At 37.6% G+C, this 22,023-nt stretch overlaps 1 protein-coding gene across 1 annotated transcript in view; it reads right to left on the reverse strand.

Moving 5' to 3' along the window:
- Nucleotides 1-21,643, reverse strand: part of SPDEF (SAM pointed domain containing ETS transcription factor) — a 37,495-nt gene extending 15,852 nt beyond the window's left edge. The window contains exons 1-3 of the mRNA XM_063444401.1: nucleotides 21,582-21,643; nucleotides 16,815-17,216; nucleotides 1,161-1,358 (exon numbers count right to left, since the gene is read on the reverse strand). Coding sequence (XP_063300471.1) covers nucleotides 1,161-1,358; nucleotides 16,815-17,190 — 574 coding nt within the window. The 5' untranslated portion in view covers nucleotides 17,191-17,216; nucleotides 21,582-21,643. The remainder of the gene's footprint in view (nucleotides 1-1,160; nucleotides 1,359-16,814; nucleotides 17,217-21,581) is intronic.
- Nucleotides 21,644-22,023: the final 380 nt, after the last annotated feature.

The raw sequence follows: 22,023 nt of genomic DNA on the forward strand, positions 1-22,023 counted from the left end.
AATTGCTACAACATGTGGAATGACAGAGGGAAAAAATAAAAAATACTATACTTACAAACAGTATAGTTTCATGCTTTCAACATTCCTTACCGGATTACGGTATAATTTTGCCCAATCTTACCAATTAATTACATTGATAAGTCCTTCGTGCTTATCTTCCTAGAAACCTGGGAAGATTTTGGTGGTATATAACAGTTGCTGAATCAGTCAAGGTACAAGTCAAGCCTAATAGGGGGTGAGGGGTTGGTAATTATTTTTGTTCTGAGATTAGGTGTTAATATTTTTTGCCTTCTTTTTTTCAGGCCTACCTGTTCATCTGTTTTGGCAACCACACCACCATCCATACAGGTATAGTTCAAACCTTATTGAATGCCTTTGCCTTTTGTCCCCGATCACACATGTAAAAGCAGTATGGAGCAGGTTTAATCCAGTATCTACCTACCCACTTCCCAGCTACCTCCTGATGTTCTGTCGACGGTTGAAACCCCTCTATAATGCTGTATGTCGGTTTTGGCACACCACAAGGCCTTTGTATACGTTTGCTTGTATGCAATTAAGAGCACCAATATTTTAATTGAAAAATCCCTTGTAGTGCACCCTCATTTTTTTGGAATATATATATTTATTTGTGGTAAGGTGTAGATACATATACAAAGGGCCATGCACTCTGGATTACACAGCAGTCTCAGATCCCAGTGCTATCTTTAGCAATACATACAATTGGCCTAAACTGTCCAACCTATTTGACATGTCTCCACAATTCCAGTTTTAGAGGGAGAACACTTACGGGTCTAGTCATTAAAGTAGAAAATCTTTGTTTTGAATGGAAATTGAAGAATAATTTTCTACATTCTTGACTAGATCAATTCTATAACTGGAATTGTGGAGACATGTCAAGTAGGTTGGACAGTTTAGGCCAAGATAGCTGAGCTAGAAAAATAATTGACTTGGAAAATATTTTCAATTTAAATATTTTGTTCTAAAATCTGCATAAACTATATATCTTATACACAATGCCCAATTTAGTAAATACACAGAATTGTTAATAATTTCTACTTTTTTCCCCACAAGATAACAGGTTTACACACGTGCCTATAGTCAATTTCAAGCACATTCATTATTTTAGGTTACTTGCACTCTTTATGTTTTATCTGTATCACCTGATTTCCAGATGTCCAAGTGGGCATATAAGACATCTCCACACAATGGTGATCTGTCTCTAAAGCTGTCTTCACTCAGAGTGCACAGGTCTCTTCCACTCAGATCCTGGAAACTACGTCCTACTTGTGGTAGACGATACTGATGCTCTGTCCATAGGATCCACTTCTGAACGTTACTTGTGGACCACTCCATTGGGTCTATAAAAAAAATATATATATATATATATATATATCTCAGAATCTCTATGCGTACCACTAAAGGGAACATTTCCATGACTTCTTCAAATGCTTTTCTAAGTTATACAGGTTGGTTAAGTTTTAATGCAATACAAAGTGGAACAACTACCAGAGTACATCCAGGGCTTTTTCTCTACACTAATCCTTCATGTACACAAAACCAAGCGATGATACTAATTTCTAATGTAAATACATACAAATGTGTATGTATATTTATAATATTGTATTATATAGATAGGCAGATACCTGGTGTAACATTTAACTGAAATCCTGAAATTTTGCCCTTATGTCTGCAAAAGTGACAGTCTAGTCCCTACAATTTAGCTTTTACTAGCAATGTAAGTAAATGAGTATGTGACTGTCTTTTGTTTTCTATTTATGATTTGCTTGTAATATTATTAACAGCCATTTAAACTAGATTAAGCACTAACTGTGATCCCCAGGTATGCATGTTGTTAACACAAACCCAATTATTCTGCTTTTTTAATGACAATCTAGACGAAATCCAAATATATTGATATAGAGTTGTGATCACATGTATACTGCAATAATGTTTGCGAAAGCAGAGACAGATTTTAATTTACATATTAAAACACACTTTAACTGATCTTATTTTAATAACTTACCCAACCAAACTTGCTTTCCCACTTCATTGCTTTGAATATTCTCTAACTGGAAGAGATTGCTATTTGTGAGTCTGTTAATACCTGAGGGGCTAACTGATGTGTGTGTCATGCTTTATGTTGGCACAGTGCTTATAGTCTAAAAGTAATAACGTGAATGTGTACACTGACAATACACATGCAGAATAAAAATTCTGTTAGCTGTGTGCAACAGTGAACACATTCTATTATATAGCTATTTTTACACACTGGTCTGCTCACAGTTTCACTGATATAAAGAATATACTAGAGTAGAGTAGGCCTAAGAAGAAAAAGTTATGCATTGCAAGAAGTAGCAAAAAATATGTACAATAGCAACCGTACAGTACTGGATGCTCCAAAGTCATATGCAGTAATTTATTTGTCAAATTATGCTGGAACAGAGCAGAAGCTAGAAGGCTATCCCCACCCTAATAATGATTAGAAAGAACAGCTATCTAGAAGGGACAGTCCTTATTTTGGGCCCAAATCCCCCTGTCCCTCTTTTGTAATCTAATGTTTTTCTTTTGTAGGAACTCATGACATGCGCACAGTCGATTATTCGGCAGGTGCGCTGTGTACCCCAACCCCCCAATAACTTACAGACACCGTATTTCTGTTGGAATAAAAAAGTCCACAGCTTTATTTATTATTATAAACAAGGTAACAAATTGGGGTCATTGCCACAAATGTAAATTTACCTCCACCCCCCACCGTACATAAATTACCCCCGGCAATGACCCCGCCCAATAACAATAAATAACATTATAAATAACAAATAACACATAACACATGGCCTACCAAAGAGGCCCCATATCCATAACTTTTTTAACTGTAGGGGTGTACCGAGACCCCCCTACACCACCTGGTTCGGAGCCACCGACGAGCTCGAACCCACAAACCATTTCACATTCCAGTCTAATCCAGCCTAACCAATTTATACTCCTCCTACCTTCCAATTACCCAAGCCCTATCCCGCCGCTGTGACCAAACGGGAACTACAAAACAACAGGGAGGGTGGGAGGGACAATTACCAGGTAAGTGTCAGTTTAGTTAAAATGTCCCTTACTCATAAAATGGCCGCTTAATATACTCCTATTATCCAGCCCCCATTTTCCAATAACCACGCCCCTTTAACTGGTTACTCCCCTGCCTACTCCTGGCTCTGTCAAGGCCCACTCCCCTGACTGCGCTGTTCCATGGGCTTCAGTATGCTGGATGTGTGTATAGTAATAATACTCACATTAATGTGTCTTTAAATTACAAAAAATGTATTCAGAAGTTGTTCTAAATTGCATTTCCGTTGTATAAACTGTTATTAGTAAGCAACCCAACACTTGTCAAAACAGCTCCCCCCTGGCAACACAACATTTACACCTATAAAATTAAACTGTTTCTCTTTGGCCATTTGAAATGTTGAGAGCAGTGGCAGAACTATCGCGATCACAGCTGTGACCGGGCCCGCCACTGCAGGGGGCCCGGCTTCCCTGTTGACCCCTGCGACCGGGTGCCCACTGCCATGTGTTGCGGCCCCGGCCCACACAGTAGAAACACCAGGGCCACACGTTTAGGGGCCCATCGGGTGGCCCATGCAGTTAGGGCCACCCGATGACAAAGTATAACTAGGGGGGGCCCAGTCAGCGCTTCGCGGCATTAACAGCACGACCGGGCCCCTGTGATGACATCAGAGCTGGGAAGAAGTGACTACCCCGGTCACTCCTCCCAGCCTACACACAGTGCTGCATGGGAGGAAGGAGAGGAGGGAGTCAGAGTGGGAACTCTGACTCCCATCAGTCTGAGCCACCACTGGACCCCAGGGAAGTCACCCTCCTGCATCTAAAAGGTAGGAAACAGGAGGGTGACTAATCATCATCATCATATCATATAATTTACTATTACATTTTTTTATAAAATATTATGAAAAAAATGCACCACACTTTTTCTAACTTTGACCCCCAAAATCTGTTACGCATCTACAACCGCCAAAAAACACCCATGCTAAATAGTATCTAAATTTTGTCCTGAGTTTAGAAATGCCCAATGTTAACATGTTCTTAGCTTTTTTTGTAAAGTTATAGGGCTATAAGTACAAGTAGCACTTTGCTATTTCCAAACCATTTTCTTTCAAAATTACATTGTAACACTAATATCTGTCAGGAATCCCTGAATAACTCTTCACATGTACATATATTTTTTAAAGAAGACAACCTAAGGTATTAAACTTGGGGTATTTTGACTCTTTTCATGCAATAATTTTACCACCAATCTATGCCAAATGAAAAAAAATAAAAAAAAATAATTGGTGATTTTTTTGACACACATAGCAATTTAAGAATACATGTATAGAGAACTTTAAGGGATACTGCCAAAGAACACCCCAATATGTGTTCAGCAACATCTCCTGAGTACAGTGATACCACCCCCATGTATAGGTGTGTCGCATTCTCTGGGGGCTAAAAGACCTTATTTGGAGGGTGCGCATTCCAGTTTTCCAACTTGGAATTTACAACCGCCAAAAAACACCCATGCTAAATAGTATCTAAATTTTGTCCTGAGTTTAGAAATGCCCAATGTTAACATGTTCTTAGCTTTTTTTGTAAAGTTATAGGGCTATAAGTACAAGTAGCACTTTGCTATTTACAAACCATTTTCTTTAAAAATTACATGGTAACACTAATATCTGTCAGGAATCCCTGAATAACTCTTCACTTGTATATATATATTTTAAAGAAGACAACCTAAGGTATTAAACTTGGGGTATTTTGACTCTTTTCATGCAATCATTTTACCACCAATCTATGCCAAATGAAAAAAAATAAAAAAAATAATTGGGGATTTTTTTGACACACATAGCAATTTAAGAATACATGTACGGAGAACTTTAAGGCTTACTGCCAAAGAACACCCCAATATGTGTTCAGCAACATCTCCTGAATAAAGTGATACCACTCCCATGTATAGGTGTGTCGCGTTCTCTGGGTGCTAAAATACCTTATTTGGAGGGTGCGCTTTCCAGTTTCCAACTTAGAATTTTCACAGCTGGTCATCATGCACCATGTCCTATTTGGGACATTTGTGAAGCTGGTCAATGTAATTTACCCCCATCGAACCATATATTTTTTTTTAAAGTAGACACCCTAGGGTATTTTAAATGGTGGTATTTTAACACTTTCCATGCACTAATTCTACCACCAGTCTTTGTCAAATTTTTGGGTAGTCATTTTGTGTTTTTGTTTTTCTCACATTATACTTTAGGCATGGATTCTCAGTTCCTGTTATGTGTTACTGACAAAGAACACCCCAATATGCATTCAAGCAAAATCTCCCGAGTACAACAGTGCCCCCAATGTACAGGTTTTACGGGTTTTTGCAAACTTACAGGGGTCAAATGTAGAGTTTTCCCGTTTTCCATATTTGCACATTGAAATTTGCCAGATTGGTTTGCTGGGCCTATGTTGCCTTTGAGACCGTATGGCAGCCCCGGAATGAAAATTAACCCCTTTATGGCATACCATTTGTAAAAGTAGACAATCCACGGTATTCAAAATGGGGAATGTCCAGTCTTTTGTAGTAGCCACTTAGTCAGAAATACTGGCCTAATTTAGCGCTCATATTTGTTTTTTGCATTTTTTTTTTTACACACAAACTGCACCTTTTCTGGTAATTTCATTGTCGTGATAGGTTTTACTGTTTTAAACACTTATATTTGTGTTCAGCGAAGTCTTCTGAGTATAACAATACCCCCCATGTACAGGTTTTATGGTGTTTTGGAAAGTTACAAGGTCAATATAGGGCTTGCCCGATTCAGTTTGCCAGATTGGTTTGCAGAGTCTGTGTTGCCTTTTGAGACCATATGGTAACCCAGGAATGTGAAATAACCCCATCATGGCATACCATTTTCAAATGTAGACAACCCAGGGTATTCAAAATGGGGTATGTCCAGTCTTTTGTAGTAGCCACTTAGTCACAAACGCTGTCTAAATTTAGCATTTTTATAATTTTCTTTTTATAAATGTGTTTTTTTTTCCAACTTACAATGTATATATATATATATATATATATATATATAATATGTGTGTGTGTGTGTGTGTGTCACACTCCCCAATCCTGTCACATTCGCCCCCCTTTCACCCTGCCACACTCACCCTATCTCATTAACCACTCCAATTCTGTCATACTCAACCCCCCAACCATGCAACACTAACCATGTGGGGTGAGAATGAGACACATGGAGGGACTAAGTGGCTGGGGGGCACCAGGGCAATTTTCACACCGGGGCCCCATGGTTTCTAGTTACACGTCTGGTTGAGAGATATGATATATCCTTAATGTGAAATAGGCCTTCATTTAGGTGGTATGTCAGTGGGCCTAAAAATTGAAATTCAATTTATGGTTTATTCAGGACAAAATATTTATACTCACTTTAGGGTTTTTTCACTAAACATTGAATTATACAAACATGAAAACCACATATTTAAAGTTTAGGCTAAAAAGCTAAACTATGACTGCAGCATAGTTGGAAAAACATTTCCAATTCACCATTTTTTGCCTAAGTTTTACAGATAAGTTTTTTTTTACTACAATTGAGAGTTTTGTGAATGAACCCAGTTGCTCATTAAACCATCCTTTTAATGAATAACCCTGACAGGTTTACTCAACAGATTGGTAATTGACCAAATATTAGATTTGTCAAGTTTATTGAAAATATTCATGTTTGTTTATGTATGTAAGGACTAAAAATGTGCTTTTAATTAGAAACTAACCTAAACCTGTTGTGTCATCCCACCTCCTATAGACTGTAAGCTCGTTTGAGCAGGGCCCTCTTCAATCTATCGTTCCTGTAAGTTTTTGTGATTGTCTAATTTATTGTTAAATCTCCCCCTTTGATAATATTGTAAAGCGCTACGGAATATATAGGCGCCATACAAATACCAGTAATAATAATAATAATCAGAAAATGAATGATTTTTTCATGTTATAAACACCAACATTTTGCACGGCGCTGTACAATAAATTAATGAGATTTCGAAATCGTTTGATCTGTGATGTGAATCACAGGACACGTAAATGTTATTTTAGAACGGAGACCTGTTTGTTCCAGCTGTCTGAGATAAATGGGAGTTGCTCTCTTGGACAGCAACCGCAATTCACAACTGCCATCATTCATTCCGTTCCCCACACCTATATTACAGCTGCGATTTAATAAGGTTTCCAAATGATTCAGTACTGCTTTATCTACAAAAAGTCTCATATGGTGAATTCTATACATAAATAAAATGGAAAGTTTTTCTAACAGCATTGAATTAAAGTGCTTGGGGCGAGAAGAGAAGACTTTAAGGGAAAATCTTTTAAAAGGATTTAATATATATTTAAATTATTGGTTTTTAAAAAAAAAAAAAAAAACAATATTTCTTGATATTTTAATATTAAAAAAAATACAAATTTAAAATATATATAAAAATATTAAATAATTTAAAATATTTTATAAAAATTACTGAATTGGGGCCTATGGCCTTCCAAATGGTTCGATACTGTTAGAATCTAAAAACAGGGTGCAAGAGAATACTTAGAACAGACAACTTAAACAGCTTACCCATTAGTGAGATCCCTGCCCAGTTCTCAAGCTGATTTTAGCAATTGTTTGCCTTTACAGAGATAACCTAAACATTTGCATATCAGACTAATCCCACCCAAAATGGCAGTCCATATCCAATATACAGGCCAGTTCACTCTGCACAAGAGATACAGCAACCCCGGACAATATGTTAGTAAAACATCCCAAATGATTTATGTACGGAAGTTAACATTACAGACTACTGAAATGTTTGTATCTAAATCATATGGAACGTTTTTCTAACAGTATTAAATTATTTGGGAAGCTTAATAAATTGAAGCGTATGGTCCTGAACTATTATTTTTAGATACGCTTTCCAAATGGCTTAATATTTTTGGATAAACGTTTAGAACGATTTAATCTTATGGAATATATTTTAATTTTGTAATATTTAGATTTTTATTTTTTTAAATCCTTAATTTTGTGTCACGCTGCACGAGTGTCAGGGTCGACATTCAAACATTTGAAGCATAATAGTCAGTTCCATACATATGGCAATGCACGATAAATAGTACATTATGCAGCATGAACATTAATATATATATATATATCACTAATATATATAGATATCATTAATATATATATAGATATATATATATTAATGTCTTGAAAAAAGTAATTTAAAAAATGTATCCAAAAATATTGACGCATTTGGAAAACTTATCTAAAAATAATAAAACAAGGCCGTTGTTAGTAATGCGAGAGGACAAGATTACATATTTACAGTTTTACATAGATTCATGACATTCTATTGACATTCCAGTTGCTATGGAATAAAATCTAATAAACACATTAATAAAATGATGTAATATAAAAGATACATAGCAATAGTAGCATCATCTCACTCTCTGGAGTGTACGGCTCTACGGAATTTGCTGGCGCTATATAAATAATAAAATAACAATATTAATAATAATAAAACACTTGATCTACAATATTGTGACTTATTATGATATCTTCAGGAATTAACAATGGCATTATTTTCCTGTGAGAACTAAAGGTTAAGTAGTTAATGAATTTCTCCAATGATTATTTTCACGCTCCAGAATTATGTATCTTGTGAATTACAGGATTTTTAAAATTAGGATTATGGTTAAGGTTAGAGTTAAGTTAAAGGAATGCTATAGGCAACAAAATAACTTTTGCTTAATAAAGCAGTTTTTGTGTATAGATCATGCCCCTGCAGTCTCACTTCACAATTCTCTGCCATTTAGAAATGAAATCACTCTGTTTATACAGCCCTAGTCAAAGCTACCTGCATTTGACTTGCAAATCCTTGCTGGAAAGGAACCTAGATATTATAAATTCCTATATTGCACAATCTGTTTAATCTAGAATTTCTTATCGTCTGCTCTCCTAGACTATGCAGGAGCCTCCTGTGTGTGATTAAAGTTCAATTCACAGAGCAGGAAAGAAAATCTTTTAAGCAAGCTAACATCTGATTGAAAAAAAAGTGTGCCTATAGTGTCCCTATAAAGGGACAATCCAAGCACCTCTGTAGTGGTTAAGGTTGGTGCTGGACGTGTCCTGGTGCCAACCCCCAGTAAGATGCCAAATGGTTTAAGCACTGTTTGACCACTTTCCTGGCAAGATGCCAAATAGTTTTAGCACGGTTTAACCACTTGCCTGACATCTGTGCCCCTCCACAGCATCCAGTCTTCTCTAGCAAAAAAAGCTAAATGCCACTTTAGAGCAAAGCAGGACCAGAATCATTAAAGGGAAACTATAGTGACAAGAAAACAAACTTGTTTTCCTGGCCCTATAGCTTCCCCCTCTGCCAAGCCCCTCCCTCTCCCATCCCCCATGGTGCAGAATTGTTAAAAACTCCTTCTGTCACTTACCTGGGGTCAGGGCCGGCACGGGTCCACCTTATCTCCTACCCGGCAGACGTCAGCCTGCGGGGGAGGCCTAATGCACATGCGTGGGAGTAGCCACACTCGCATTTGGATTTCCCCACAGGAAAGCATTATTTAGTGCTTTGCTATAGGGTTTTGTGTGACACTGGAGGAGTCCACCGTCATTTCGGCGACCAAAAGTCACCTAACAGCCTGGAAGTCCCTCTAGTGGCTGTCTGGTAGACAGCCACTAGAGGTGGCGTTAACCTTAGCAGGTAATTATTGCTGTTTCTTAAAAACTGCAATAATTACCCGCTCAGGGTTATGGGACCTGGGAAAGTGCACCCAGACCACTTCAATGAGCTGAAGTGGTCTGGGTGCCTATAGAGTCCCTTTAACTGAGAGCACTCATCAGACAGTTTCAGCCAATGAATGCAGTCCTTTTTTACACTGACATGATATCTGGCTTCTCCTGCTGATGGATGTGGCATAATCGCCTGGTGGGATCAATATAAGTTGTCAAACCATGCTATAATAGTTTGGCATCCGACTGTGTGACGGTGTCAGGAAATTCTTCACAACATAACCAGTGGAGTATGCTGTTATAGTGCTTTGCGTGCTTCTTTAACAGAATAGGAACTGAGTTAATGATAGCAGCTAAGAATGTAACTGTGTACTCTGAGATTCAACCAATTTGTGTAATATATAGACTGAGTGGTTCCCCAAGGCCCTAGGCAGGTTACCAGTTTGATTCCTTTTCACTCTATATAAGGATTGTAAATGGGACCAAGCATTTGCACTGTGCATGGGCCCATTTCTAACTCCTGGATCCTACGTTGCCGCCTTAGTTGTCTTTATGTTTAATCTGGCTATGTTCTCCTTTAAAGGGACATTTAGGCATCCAGACCACTTCATCTCATTGAAGTGGTCTGGGTGCAGTGTTCCTGTACCCTTAAAACTGCAATTGAAAACATTGCATGAGGACATACAGCAAAATGCCCAGTGAGGAAAGTCTCATGCGCTCAAGATACTCGCCGCACATGCACATTAGTTTCCTCCACTGGCATGATGTCGCTGGAGACCTCTGGAATTAAGGTAAGTGGAAAAAAATGCATTATTAACCCTTTCATGGTCACAGAGGAGACCTAAAGTTACAAGCAGGGACACACTAGAGTATCTTTTAAATCACATGATTTACAGGGTTAGAGCTAAAATGACGTAATCTCATTGCAACCCAAGAAAGATGAAAGTTACATTCCTTAGCAGGATTAACTATTGCACCTGCCACCATTATTCAGTTTTTCTCCAAATAAAGAGGACTTGTAGATGGACTGATAATGTTTTTGACTGATGATATCATATCTGCATTAATCTCCATAATGACTAGAGGCTTACATAAGGGTGAACATGTGATGTCCTCTTTGCTTTACTCTCCAAAAAAGAGCCTTACCTTATGGTGAAGTGCATACTATGAAGATTCAGGAGACATCACAATAATCCACAAGATGGAAGATCAAGTGGTTAATGAATGTCTATAGAGCCTTGAAATGGAATCACAATACACATTTAATTTGGCATGCATTAAATAATGTATAGATTGCTGTTCATGGATACCTACAATAAAGTATATTGTATATTTACACAATTTAAAGGGACACTCCACTTACCAATATACATATATGACCATTTAGAAGATATACCCCAATGAAAAGATACATGCATTAATTATACCTTTTTTTTTTACTGGTGGTTTACCTAAAACAACATGCAAAATATGGATCTTTATTGGAAAAGAGAGGGGAGTCTGTTAGGTAGAGGAGTTCTCTAATGTAAATAATAATAAAATGGATTATAGGGCATGCAATGAAAGAGAGACTAAATGGGATATGTAACCGATAATGATTGACCCTGTAAATGTTTGTGTGAAAAGCTTTATGGTATTTATAAAATATGTTACCAGGATGGATACATTGAGATTTCTCCAATCAGTTTGATTTTCCCAAAGCAGTCTGAGTTAATTTAAATATCTTTAAGTGGTAACCCATTGGTTGATCAAGGGGGGTCTCTCCCCCATGATTTTGAGGTATGCCCTCTTATCCTGTTGGTTGACATTAACTGTATAGAAATTACACAAATATAGAAGTATTGAAATAAAACAAACTGCAATTTAATTGGTAATATATGCCTGACCATGCTGGCTATATAAAATGTGGATCCGAAATTGTAAAAACAGAACCATGTGATTTGTTAATTGACTTCAACAAAATGGAGAACATTTTAGAATTTTCGTGAATCTCCTCAATACCTAAATTTATATTTAGATCACAAATACTAAACAAATAAATAAATACAAATGTTTACAATATTACTCAAAACATCATATAAGAAAGGAAAAGGAAACCCTTTATAGTGATTTAGGGCCCTCGCCCACCGCTCTGGAGGGGAGGACAATAGGTGTCCCCCTATTGTTATTTAGGGCTCCCACCCACTGCTCAGGGCTGGGGGCCGGGGGGAGGACAATAGGTCCCCCCCCTATTGTTATTTGTGGCCCTCACCCGTCGTTCATGGGTGATGGGTGGAGGCCAAGGGGGACCCTATGTCCCCTGTTTACTTTTATAGCCCCCACTCGCGGGGCACGGGTGGGGATCGGGGGGGGGGGGACTATGTCTCCCCCCCGCTAGTTAGTAGATGCCCCACCCCAGGGCATTTGTTAGAGGGGGGGCTTTTTTCTTTTTTCTAACAATGAGAAGACACTGACTGCTCACTGCATAGTAGACATGCCCCTACTCGCGGCATAGCGAGTAGGAGCATTTGAGAGATTTTATTCTTTCTTATGCTCTTATGGGGGTCATATTGACCCCCATAGAGTGAGTGAGGACACTGGGGGCTTAGGAAGTGACGGGGAGCACTGCTCCCTGCTGCTTCTATTTTTACATATTACAAGGAGGGGATTGCGCGCCGGTAGCTCCCTCCTTGTAATAAAACAAACGATTGAAGAGGTCTTCGTTCATTCATTTAAAAATTCTAATCAATTATTCGTATTTATAGTACTGTGTTTACTGTACAATGCGCTCTTTCACTCATCCTTTCACTTGTTCTCTCTTAAAGGAACACTCCCGTTGTAGCAGTTATGGTGCCAGGATTTCCCTGGCACCCTCCCAGTGTAAGTAGTCAATAAGTGAGGAGGTTCTGAGTACTGAACCTTGGGGAAAGGAAGACAGAGGGAGGTAGAGTGGAACATTAATGACAGACAGAATTTGAGTCGTGGCAGGGAAAGAGAAGGTAGAATGGAACATTAATTTCAAAGAGAAATAGAGTCGTGGTAGGGAAAGAGGGTCATAGAGTTGTGGTTTGGGGGGGGGGGGGGGAATAAAATAAATCCCCATTTACATTCTCATAGGTCCTTTCCTTTCATCCCTTTAAGTATCTTCACAGTTTATTTAAATTTTTTTTTACACAAAGCAGCTAAGAAATACAAAACTTAAAGGGTTATTCCAACTTTCACAACTGGGCTGTAGTGGTTATTTTAAAATGGTTTGCTCTCTTACCTGGTCCTGCTGGGCGCTGAGGGTTTTCTGAAGCAGTGTTTACAACATCTGGCTTCAGCAGAGCTGCGGAAGTCAGGTGCCTATTCTGCCACTGTCAGGTCTCAGCAAAAACATTTGATTCTGTGCATAGAAATTTACACAGAATTGAGGTTAGTCAGCCCTCAATTCTAGATTTGGGCTGGTTGATGACATCCCAAAACTCGGTATGTGCAGGGTTTCTCTGCACATACAGGCAATAGGCATGGTCATGGTGCCTGGAGTAACCCTTTTGATGTATTTAAAATTGTAGTGGTATATATAGTATACATGCAGAAATATTTACATGCACATACATGCAACTGGGATTGGGACATGGAAGAATATGCTGGGGGAACATACATAAATTGCCCAGTCTCTGACATGTGTAATGTCAGCGTGACCTGTTACATGAAAATGGTCACAGTGGAGATTAATGAGTACCTGCCAAATTGCCAAGTTTCTTGTTGTCATTTACATCCGTGATTATAGTTTTAAATCTGGAGAGTATTGTAACCTTTTATATGACTGATCTTGAACTTCAGCTTGTTGCCAATTGGCCTAAGTAAAGAGTTAATACTACTGACCATTAATGCCCCTCAACAATATACATTAATACTTTACTCTAACCATTATTTACTACGTCCACATACTCCTGGCAATTACACATGCTACAATGTCCCTCAAAATTCTCTCATAGACCCTTGCCAAGTGACTAGCCTTACAATATTTATATCACAATACTCTCTTGCTAATATTTCACCTAACTATGTTCACGTTCTCAATTCTCCAGTCAATTATGCCACCGCAATAATTTACATATCTATTTTAATATGCTAAGTAACCACTCTGTCCACAATTTACAACCTTACTTTTTCCCCTGGTCATTAATCTCTTTACAATGTACAGCTGCACTTACCCCTGCCAACTACTCTCCATACCCTATTCACACCCCCATTTCCCAGTGCCAGTTACCCCCAAACAATATTTTACTTACCATATTCACATCTCTATACTTATTTCCAGAAAATTGATTTCCCTCGACAATTTACATTACCCTGTCTAATATAGCAGCGTCCTTCCACAATTTCCCACCCAAATTCCCCCCCAAAAAACCCTCATAACAATTTATGGCCCCACTTTCCCTAGTCAATTACCCCACCCCATAACTTTTTAACCTACTCTAACCTGTTCACAAAATTACCCTCAATTTTCCATATAACCTACCACTCCCCCATTTAGTTCAATTTTTTTTTGGCACAGTGGCTGATGCGCCAGGTGTTTGCATACACCAGCTGTACACATATGTGCCATGGTTCTCTTGCATTCTGGTACGTGCCTGACAAGGTGCAGAGTTATAACATCAAGACGTGTGATATCTTAACTCTTCTCTTTGCACTATTCAGGTGTGGAATGGAATGGATCAGTGACAGAGCTGTGTGCTGCAAGTAAACTGACTCAAGTCCTTTTCTTGTTCTGTAGTGTGAGCTGGTGTGGGTATTGCTCAAAAACTTTTTTTCCAGGACATTAGACGTATAACATGCTGACACTATCTGCCTCTGAAAATCTGTAACAGCCCCTGAGTGCAATGAGTTCTCCTTACTCCTTGGTTAGGAAATTTGTGGATAGCAACTAATGGCTTCTTTGCCACCAAGATCTAGTGTGTAATCTGTACATCAATCTACATATTAAACTAATTATTGTATTGCTGAATTTAGCAATCCTATAGCAATTTGTTCCAGGACATTAGGACATGGTGTGTAGCCTGTGTGCCATGTTTAAAAACATGCATATTAAATGGCACATTCGAATTGCTGAATTTGGCACATCTACAGCATAGTCTGTTTGGGTGGTGCAATGCCTTTGTGTGTGGCAAAGATAGAGGGGTGCTGAATCTGACATTGAGTACAGCGCCTAGACTTAAGGGGAATAGATAGCGGATTTTAAGAGAGTGGGTGCAAGCATGGAGTTGCAATGTGACTGCAAGCAGACACTGTTTTTTGGATTTAATAGGGGCATAGCAGCAGAGGTCAGTATGGTTTTGATATTTATTTTTTACTGGTATTTATAATGTGCCGCACTGTACAAAAATACAAAAGATAGAGAGGGCCCTGCCTTTAAGCTGAGATCTACCAATTGAAGCACTTTTATTCAAAGTGCTTAGCTAGATAGTATGTGAGCAAATAATAGTGATGGTTACGTGTGCATTTTTATGGTGGATTGGGAAGCAAGTTGGAGTTTTGAGGGTGGTGTCTGGTATGTAGATGGATTGACGGTGGCGGTCAGTGTCCAAGAGCAAAGCATGGTGTGGGAGGAAAGGGAACATGTCTGAGCCTAAAATTCATCAATCTTTTGACTCAGCAGATTACCAGCAGAGAGTAATTAACAATCACAAACAGTCACACTTGCTCATAAAATCTAAAATATTTGTATGTATTTTCAAAGCTGCTGCTTCTCATGTAAAGGAATGTACACAGAGATTGGTGGATATTTACCTAATTACCTGAGAAGTCAGGTTATTGTCAGTCCACCCCTTCTGTGATGTGTATATATATTTATTTATTTTATTTACTGTTAAAAAATGCATCAATAGCCATTAAGGGATTTAACATTTTGTAATCACCTAAACTGAGAGCAAAAGGGTCTGAAGCATGATGGTGCTTCATAGATGTCATGAATGTATCTCTGGCAGGTGGTACACTTGGGAGAAGGTCACCCAGATAAAAATAATAATAATAATAATAATAATAATTTATTTGCAGTTTTATTTGGATGAGCAGCCCATATCAAATCAGACTCTACAGTTAACTGGCCAACTGCTGCTCAATCTAAAATGCCTGTGTTTGCAGTTTCACACAGAGCAACCACAGCTGAAGGCAAGTTGAGGCTGAGCAGCAGTTGATCAGGTAACAACGAGTCTGACCAACATGGCTGCTCAGCTAGATAAAAAAAAACACAAGTGCAATTTTAAAAAATAAAATTAAAAAAAATTATATATAATGTAAATATACATAATTAAAAATATATATTTGAGAGGACAGCATATCTACACTGTTATACAGGCTGTACACTTACTACTTTACATTGTAGCAGAGTGTCATTTCTTCAGTGTTGTCACATGAAAAGATATAATAAAATATTAACAAAAATGTTGGCGGTGTACTCATTTTTGTGAGATACTGTATATTATTAAAGGACCAATAATGTCACACAGATCTCTTCATCTTAAGCAAGTGGTCTGTGTGCAGTGTCCCTGTAGTTTTATCCCTGCAATGTAAAACATTGCAGTTTTCGTAGTAATTGCAATGCTTACATTGCAGGGTTAAACACACTCTATTGGCTGTCTAGAAGACACCAACTAAAGGAGTCCTGGCAGCAATGGCCAAGTAAAACTCGGTCACAGGACACAGAAGCCCATAGGAAAGAACTTAATTTGATTTGTAGAGGTGCAGAATGCAGAGAAAGTTTTGGTGCTAGAAGAAAGAAAAAAAAAGCTTTTTATACAGGTTTTCACATCAGAAACTGGGTGGACCTGAATCTAACTAGGGACAGTGGCGCTATGGCGTTAGTAATGTAAGTTTGTATTATTTGTTAAGCTAAAAAAAAAAAACTTTAGCACTACAACATTTAACCTCCAAATGTCACCCAAAATGCAATTCAAATATTTACTAAAAATAATTCATATGCACATCTTTTTTATCCTTACGGAATAGAATATGACTTTGCATGTTAAAATTATTATGTAATATCAAAAATCAACTTACCTGCTGATATGTTGAGAAGTTTACATGCAGTTTCAATGTCTTTCAACACTTCCCCCACTACCATAGTCTGCATTTGCTCCAAAGAATGATCTTCCATATGTAATGAGGTTTGATATTCCAATTCATGGTGTAGTCCCTGGCTGTCTATAATAGGGCATTGCTCTGGTTCCTTTTGCACTTCCCCCCGATGTCCAACTGGTATTAATCCTTTTGATACCCAGTTACCTCCGTCAGCTCCAAAGAGCATATCGCAGAATGGCAGATAGTAACCAGATGTCCCCTCTTCTGGAGGTTTATCCAGACTGGTAAGAGTGGAATCCTGAAGATCCAGATGGGAATGAGTGCCGCCAGGGAGGTTTGTACTGCTGCTGCCCATTTCTTCACACTGCCGGGCATTAATGTCTAGAGAAAATATACAGAAATATTTAACCTAAACGATTGATTAACATTATTCCTTCAATAACTTTTAACAAGTGTCTTATCTCCTTTATATCAACGTGCTTCCCTTGATTTTTATTCCTTAACTCCTCAAGTACCAATGACCAGGCATTATATGATATGAAATGGTGTTCCGGTTATTTGTTAAGCTCCAAAAAAATCTTTAGAACTACATTAACTTCCAAATTTACACCCTAAAATAATTCATATGCACATTCAATGAAAAAACAATTACGTTGCCACTGAGCAGAATTGTGCACAGTGGAAAAATGTGTTTTGGCCTCACCAAATATAAAATTTAGTCCGGAACTTCTGACACTTGTTCTTTTAAGGGTTTGGCTTGCCCGAATAACGTCTATGAAAACTATTCAGGAAAACAATTTGGACAATCAAAAAGAGGGTGAGAAATAGGGTCAAAAAGTGTACTGCAAAATATATACATAACATAAATATTATGTATTTTACGGCTCCTGCTTTTTTTGTTCTGTTGGTTCATCCATTTCACTTATCTTTGATTAAAATCAACATTCAGTTGCTGCCCCTGAGCCACCAACCTTTTTCCCCCATCAATCATCACTTGTTTTGTTCCACAGGTGGAACTCCAAATCCCAAAGCAAATTAACAATTCTCATCCATTGTACCAGTCGTTTAGTCATTTCAGTATACAGCGTCAGCAAAATGAAATTCGGACTGATTGCAATTAGTCTGAAACTGAATGCACAGAGTATAAAACGTGGTGGTCTCCAGGAACAAAATAGGACCAAAGTTGTATCACTCTTCTTCTCTGCAACCTAATGTGTTGTAGTTGGAAGAGACTGTGAAAATTAATAACTGCCATGGCTCCTCTAACTCTTTTCCGTAACATTTGCTGTTATATGTTGGATAATTTATTAATGTGGGATCCCAGGAGCCTCTATAATGTAGTATAAAGCCAATAGTATACCCCTTATTCTTAAAATCATATGTACAGGGGTGTGTGGGTGAAGTAAGGGATTGAGGCAAGTGCCACTTACATTAATTCTACCCCATTTTCACTGCAGAAGCCTCCAGGATCCCAGTTTAACAAACAGGCACTTGCACAGCACCCTTCTCCTTTTCCATAGTCTGAGCAAAAGAATGTGGGTTACTTACACCCGTTTTTTGCTCTCCATAAGTTTAAAGGCTAATCCAGATGTGGACCCCTCGCTCACGGTGCCTAGAGAGATATCAGCTATGCCTCACTGATGATGCCTAACAAGGCTGAAACGATCATCCGGGGTTGCTGTGTCTCTCGTGCAGAGGGAACTTGCTGGCATTTCGGATCTGGACTGTATGACCGTATCGGTGGGACCAGTTTGATATGTTTCAGAGATGTTCTCTCTGTAATGGCAGAAGATGAGCTAAAACCAGCTTGAGAACTGAGCGGGGACCCACCTAAGGGCAGGCTATTTTAGCTGCTGCCTGTTCTCAGTATTCTCTTGCGCCCGTTTTTTGCTCACTTAATTTATAGGGTGCATTACACGCTCAGTTTTAGACTCTAGAAGTATCAGCCATCCCAACCAAAGATACAGTGCCAGAGGATGCCAACAAACAAATTTAACAGGCCATCCACTTGACATCTATATGCTTACATACACAGCTATGGCACAGCACATTTACACCACCTTGTATGCACCTCTGCATGTATGTGAGTGGTTTGGCTGTGCCAAACTGTCACATATCTGAAATCATGTTCAATACAGTTAATGTTTGTTAGTGGTACATATTGCTAGGGATGGTTGGACAATATGCTAGCACCGTATTTAGAGAGATCTATACCATTAAAACCAGATATGGGAATCCACAGGACTACTTATGGTGGTGGAATATGTTTTGGCACATGCAAGCATTTCACTCAAGCTCACTACTCACACTCCGGAGTTCATTGGATACAGAAAATGGAGGAAGCTGTGGTTAACTGCTCTAAAAGCTTGGAATGGGTATCAACAAGTTGTCTGTTTCATACCCACCTGATCAGAATGTTGACACCCAACCTGCTGAGTGGAATGTGATAAAATAGAATTCCTATTTCATTTTAAAAAAAAATGTTTTACCTCATTGCTGCCTTTACTAATCGATTTAATATGTTTCAGAAGTAGTAAAGAGCTGCCCTGCTAGAATTTCAGTTTTGGAATAAATGGGGTTACGAAAACGATTCATCATTACATCAGGTACTGGTTAAATACAAGAATTTAATGAAAAATGTGAGCTTCTGAATTGTCCTAAATTATTCATTTTTGCTACTGCAGTTTCAGTCTTCATACATTTTGAGGTCAACACTGCATCTATACTCAAATATATTTTATCTTAAAATGTATTCTGTTGATACTTTTCTTCTGTGTTGCTTCAAGCGGAACAGCTAAAAGGTTTGTTTATAATTTATTCTTGCACAGTAAATTCATTGACATAACCTAGAAAAACCTGAACGCTTAGTACAAAATTATACCAGTATCTCACTTAACTTCTAGCAATATATTTATTACAACGCATAATGCACAGCATGACATATACAATGAGTATTAACTAATATAAACTTTGTGCTACAAAATTTCAGATTCATAGAATGTATTACATGGCAAGTACATATGTGTTGTAAATCCTATATACGTTGCTAAGTGGTGAAATCCCATATATTCCAGTGGCTGAGCAGAGATAAAGACATTTCTAAGCCTGTTAAAGGGGCCACAGTCTGCACAAAGAGAGCCTCCCAAACAGGGATAAGAGGCAAAGAATTGGTACTTAAAATAGGACCCATGGATATATTGAGGTCAGATTGTTTAATTCCACCAGAACACTGTGCTCTTAGCTCTTCTTTTGTGGAATAAAAGGTTTTATGAAAAGGATTCCTGTATTAATCAAGTTTAATGGTGGCCTATGGAAACAAACGTTACATTAAGCTGTGTAATCAAGTTATTAATATTCAGCATATTTTTGCCACGAAAAAGAATAGTTAATTCTGGTCTCTAAATGTCTGTTGAAGCAATATTACATACACTTTTTGTGTGGTAAATTTAGCCATATGTGTGTCAGCATGGCAGAAAATATAAAAGATCTACTGTGTATACAATATTGACTCATTAGATATTATTGCATAAAATGAGACAGAACCTATGCTTGCGGAGACCTCCTACCACCCTCACCCTCACCCCCCAAAAAAGATATAGGCATAACTTTTCTGATCATCATATCACTCTGTTGTTATCTATGGAATAACCCTAATCTTCAAATTCATTTTTTTAAAGCACTACATTGATAACTTTATTTTACCAGCTGATTTTCACATTTAGACCATACTAATAAATACAAAAGCAAATGTTTAATGTCATGTTTGTCAGTTGACTAACTGATGGAACTTTAACACACTCTTCACTTTGCTGTTTAATGTCAGACTGAGCTGTTCTTGCCAAATATTTTGATTGTTTTAAGCAGTGCTCATTAAAAATCTTTGAATAATAAGACTGGACAAAGTTAGTAATTCACCAGGGAGCGAATTATATAAGATATTTACAGATATATAAACAATGTTTTAATGCATCGCTGGGGATTAATTTTCACGTTTAAAAGAGTTTATATTCCATAAAAAATTTTTTTTAAAAATGTTTAAATGTTTCAGAGAAAGGGTATTTCTCTTGCAACTCTCTTGTATAATAAATAAAGGAATATATTATTAAAGTGTGTGTGTGTATATATATATATATATATGTATATATATATATATATATATATATATATGTTTACATTTGGTAAACTGATTTTGTATTTCTATGGGATTAATAAAACATATACATTCTAAAACAATACTGCATTCAATTTTCTTGAAAAGTTTATCAATGGCTTTAGGTAAAATCAATTTTTAATATTTTACAAGTGAAAATTATTCTTGAAATCAGTTTGGAACATTTGGATGAATAATATCACAATTTCTTGTAATTGACTTGTAATCAGGTATATAAGTATACAACTTCTGAACATTTGGTTTAAGATTATAGGATCTAAGCTAAAAAAGATAAGAACCAGCAGAAATTCCCCAAATCACCTCCGCCTTTTATCCTCTAATTACTAAACTTAAAGGGATGGAACTAATTTTAAACATTGCACTAATCTTGCACAAAATTATTCTAAACCAAAAATGTTGCAGAAACAGATAATTAAACCTAGGACATAAAAGACAGTAGAGACATCATAGCATAGCTAATCATTCTGCAAAATAATCAAAAACTAAAACATAGAATTGAATGCATAACTAACTGCAGGTGTTTCTTTTAGAACAATACATTGTTTCAAAGCTGTTTTTTAAGTTTTGAATTTTACCTTTCTGTAATGTGCCACCTGCGGGTTGTCACACTGTCATTGGTTTCTATGTGACACCTCTGTTTTACCTACTGTCTACTTTCTATGTTCCCCTTTATTTTACTCCCCTTCTTTCTCCCACCCCCTTGTTTGAGTCCTTTCCCCTCCCTCTGTCTCTCGCTGACGATGCTTTAAATCCCAGAAGAGACACGTGTCACTGGTGTGAGGGATGTCACTTTCTTCCTTCTTCTCCCTTCACTTGTTCTGTTAATCTGTTTCTCTGTGTATAGCTTCTTTTACTCCTTAATATTTGCTTTCCATATCTCCTTTCATTTATTTCCTTGTTATTTTCTGCACTCCTTATCTCAACACTATCTACCAAATCTTAATGTTTGCCTTCCTTCTCTATCATGCAACTATCTTATTTTTTTATTTTTTATTTTTCTCCCAACCCCCTCTTTTC

The sequence above is a fragment of the Pelobates fuscus genome, chromosome 1 (genome assembly GCF_036172605.1).
Source record: "Pelobates fuscus isolate aPelFus1 chromosome 1, aPelFus1.pri, whole genome shotgun sequence".
In the NCBI taxonomy this organism is placed as follows: domain Eukaryota; kingdom Metazoa; phylum Chordata; class Amphibia; order Anura; family Pelobatidae; genus Pelobates; species Pelobates fuscus.